This window comes from Plectropomus leopardus, chromosome 20 (assembly GCF_026936395.1).
Source record: "Plectropomus leopardus strain MGB_pleo_1.0 chromosome 20, ASM2693639v1, whole genome shotgun sequence".
Classification (NCBI taxonomy): Eukaryota; Metazoa; Chordata; class Actinopteri; order Perciformes; family Serranidae; genus Plectropomus; species Plectropomus leopardus.
The window spans coordinates 27,362,503-27,366,841 of NC_142195.1; the positions used below are offsets into that span (position 1 = coordinate 27,362,503).

At 39.6% G+C, this 4,339-nt stretch overlaps 1 protein-coding gene across 3 annotated transcripts in view; it reads right to left on the minus strand.

The window, feature by feature from the left end:
* Nucleotides 1-348: 348 nt before the first annotated feature.
* Nucleotides 349-4,339, minus strand: part of mzt2b (mitotic spindle organizing protein 2B) — a 7,324-nt gene continuing 3,333 nt past the window's right edge. The window contains exons 4-5 of one of the 3 annotated variants that reach the window (XM_088070632.1): nucleotides 3,303-3,440; nucleotides 349-2,063 (exon numbers count right to left, since the gene is read on the minus strand). In XM_088070632.1, coding sequence (XP_087926758.1) covers nucleotides 1,918-2,063; nucleotides 3,303-3,440 — 284 coding nt within the window. In that variant the 3' untranslated portion in view covers nucleotides 349-1,917. Of the gene's footprint in view, nucleotides 2,067-3,302; nucleotides 3,441-4,339 lie in introns of all 3 variants that reach the window. The other 2 variants (XM_088070631.1, XM_088070630.1) reach the window with 2 other exon arrangements.

Sequence of the window (4,339 nt, forward strand, 5' to 3'; positions counted from 1 at the left end):
ATTAAGAAATAAAAAATGACCTTTCAGGACTTTAGGAGTTTCATAAGAATCTCACTCTAAAATCAAATATATACATATATTTTTTCTCTTACCTCTTATCAGTACAGATCAGGGAGGACACCGGCGGCTCCGGACGCACACGCTGCTCTCCAGCCCCTCACTAGTGGATCCCAGTGACTTTGATAAAAAATTATATAGAAAATGTTGTATTTTTTATATTTAAATTTCCATACTTCCAATACATGGAATAAAATATTTTAACATTTTGTCGACTAAAATGTGTGTCATGTCCCTTTAAAGTTGGATCAGCGCATCCCGAACAAGAAATATTCAATAAAAAGGAATAAATTTGGAAGTTATAGATTGTTTTAGGATTTATTTAAGATTATATAAAAAATTGCACATTTAATACAGACACATCGGTTCTTCAAGAGAACGTGTAAATATTTAAAAAAATTTTTCTTTAATGTTTTTCTCATAAAAGCTACATGGCAACAAAAGTCTTTCCTCACTTACAGTAACATCTGCCAAAACTCTGGACTTCCAGACATTGTGTTCGAACTTTAAAGGATTGGTTTACCCAAAATTAAGCCAAAAAAACAAAAACTTGTGCTACAGGGCTGCATTAAGTCCCCTCTTTGCACTACCACTGCATTTTTACAGAGTGATTTTAGACAGCGTGCCAGCACCGCGGAAACAAAAGAGGCGTGATGTTTTACGCAACAGCACGGCCTGTAGTGTGACATACAACATACACGCCAGCAATGCTTTCTAAGCAATGACATAACGTGATAATAACAGTCATTTACCTTCTCTGTGAGATGGCGGCAGATCTCGTCGTCTGCTCGGAGGGTGAGGAGCTCCCGAATCTTATCGTTCTCCCAAATTCAGACATTTACGTCTACTGTTCTTCTTCTTTGAGCTTGTCCCTAACTGCTGCTAGCTGCTTTTTAAATCTCCCACAGTTGGCCGTCTCCCTGTTCACACAGACACCGTTTCAGTGCTGTTACTATTCTGCGATCACAGCTTTTAAACAGAACAGCAAGGCGGCAAAAGCGCCACATTCCCGCCCTGAACAGGCAGGGTAAAGGATGCTTTAAGGTTTTCCACAGATATCATTATAATTCTGCACGGCTCTTTTGGATAAATGTCTATAAATCTGCTCAGAAATCATAAAAATGCTTCTTATAACTGCAGAATTTGCTTGAGAATCTTCATGTTTTTAGGTTTTCCTCAGTGTCAAAGTAATCCAGTGACAGTTAAACAGCTTGTGAAGGACAGACTGTCCTTCACAAGCATTTATAACGCTGAAACGTAAGCAAATTTGCTCGACTGTTTTCAAAATCATGGAGAAAATGACAACAGCAAATCAGCGAGAAATGTTCTGAATGAGTAAAAATGAGTAAAAGGTAAAAGATTAGAAAAAGGGAGAGAATTTTTAGAATAAAAAAGAAGGGAAAACATTTAATTTTAATTATCATTTATATACATTTGAAATTATGCTACAGAAAGAATTTTTTTTTTTTTTTAAATTTACATTTTATTTTATTAGTATTGTTATTTATTTTTTCTACTTTTCCAGGTCATTTCTTGTTTTTTTCTCCTTTTTTTAAAGGTTATTTTCTTGTAACTTTTTTACTAATTTCTTGCTCATTTCTTGTTAAGCTGCCAATTGCCAATTTGTTTCAAAGGGTTATGAAAAGACTGTTGAATTTTTAAAATATAATTTTTCAATATTGTAAGCAGCTCTAACAAAATCCCATTCACTTCCATTATTTCCAGCAATCTCAAAACCGAAGCAAATAAGTTCTGCAGTTTTGTTTTTGTAATTAGGTGAACCAACCCTTTAAAACACATTACACAGTACAACATACAGATACCTTAAATATACATATTTACAGCTGGTGTCCTGGTGTCTCATGCGGAGTTGATCTGTGAGGACGAGCTGCTGCTGCCGGAGCTCTTGGTCTTCTGTCCTCTGGTGGCGCTGGGCTGCCGCTGCACGCGCTGGCTGGACGCCTCTCTGCTCTTCTCGCTGTGGCTCGCTCCGGCTTTACTGCGCACTGCTGACACCGAGAAACAACACACGGGAGTTAAAGCAGCAGACGGAGGTGTGATTGTTGGTTTGAATGCTCCAAAAAACATGAAAAATGAAGATGGCGAGGACATGCATTTCACACAGAGAAAAGAAATGGTTCCAGTTTCTCATTTAAATACAGTTTGTAGCACTTCAGTTCAGCAGGAGCCATAAAGGGACCAGAAAAGGCTCTCAGCGAGTCTGAACTGTGATAATTCAGCTTGTCCTGAATTACTGTCTGAAATCAAGAAGAAAAGCGAAGAAAACCCAAAACTTAAACGCATAAGGTATTTTTTTTACAATTTTAAATCAATTCAGAATTGTAGAAATTAAAAGGTCATTTCAGATGTGATGTAATTTTGGCATCGGCTCTACGTGCCCTCAGCATCTAAGCCCTTCCTGGGTTCGACTTTCTCGTTTTAAAATCCGTCTACGACTTTTTGAGATATCATGTTAACAATATCAATAACATGAAGACCGGCGGACAAACAAATAAACGCACAAAAACACTGACAGAGGGAGCGCAGCGAGCGTGAACAAAGGCACGTTTTCATCACAGATTTGTGCAAAACTGGAGTGATATTTTCGTTGCGAGATGACTGCGTTTCCTTTGAGTGATGTTCTGCGACTTCTCCTCTGGGGATAACGTCCCAGTAACCATGGCGATGGATGTTCAAAACATCAGCAGCTTTATTTCTATTGCAGCCACCACATTTCCATTAGGTGGATTTTATTTCGTCATTTTCAATTTGCGCAATTTGAGGGTTAATAAAAACCCACTTAGTATAACTTTTCCTCTTTGGTAGACATTAGGTGCTAAAATAATCCTTTGACGAGCTGAAATTGAATATTTTTAACTAGCTACACACACTTTGTTAATGCTTTCAGCCCTTTGTTAGCACACTGGAGTGACGATAGTTTTCCCTTTCAGACTGACACAATGAACACATCTACTAGAAAGAAAAATAAATAAGGATAAATTCTAATTCTCATTCTATTTAAAAGAGGGAAGGTTGCATCCTTCTAGTCCATGCATTTACACACACACACACACACACACACACACACACACACACACACACACGGTTTCCTCAGCAGCATCATGAAATGAGCACAGCATGTAGCGTTGTTGCATGACCCTGGTCCATACAGCGAGGTAAACAAACACTTAAAACTCGAGCGAGCGGGCAGATGGAGGTGAAGGACAACGTGCAGCAGAGGGGACCTTGAGAGTGAGGAGAGCTAGAGTCTTGGGGGCCGTAGACCACGATCTTAGTGTTGACCCTCGTGGCTCGGGGGCCAGACGCCGAGGGGGGAGCCGCAGCAGGCTTAGGGCTCTTTCCAGAGACCAAAGAGTCCTCTTCTTCAGTACACAACAAAAAAACAAAAAGAGAATTCAAGAGGGACAGAGAAGAAATTAGAAAGTGCTGCTGCATGCACAAAGTGAAGATCAGCTTTTTAAATCTGCTGCATCTCCTCGCTCTTCAGTCTGCGTTTAGTCAGAGAGGGGGGTGCACAGTGCAGGACAAGAGCTTCAAATACAGAGTTCAGCTACTTCAGAGAGGGAATATGAACATTTTACGTGGTTGAAAAGGGAAGAGAGAAGCAAAGGGCACAGGAAAAATAACAACAGCAAACAGAAAGGAAGAAAAAAACACTCAAATAATCTGAAAGTTGTGTCCTTTGCTTTACAAGACCAGCGACATTTTTCAACGCCTCACATTTTCTCTTGCTGTTGCAGAAAAAGCACCGATGTTTTCACACATGCTACATGACAGTAAGGTGCACAAGTGAGCAGCTAGGAACCAGCACTCCTAAATGGAATGCAGCCATTATTAACCCTTAAGGCCCAATTTAATATTGCACACACTCGTATCATTCTGGGCACAAAATGCACTTTCCAAAAATCAGGCTATAAAAAATATTATACATTAATATGATTTTCTACCTTCATTGAGTTTATTTATTTATTTTTTAACCATCATCAGTCCTAATCATAAATATCAAATAGTCATTAATTTTCCGAATTTTAACCCTTCAAATGCCAGGTTTTCATCATGATGCCACTATGTTTTTTGGATGAAAGCTGCTTATACCGGTGTTCAGCGGTTACTGTGAGCAGCGAGCACGCTAATAAAAGACAGTATCAGGACCGGATCGAGACATTTTGGTGTCCTACAAGAGACTGAGATCACGTGCCAGAGAATCAGAGCCGAGCGGACATTCGGAGACACCGGCGGAGACACCGGCGGAGACACCGGC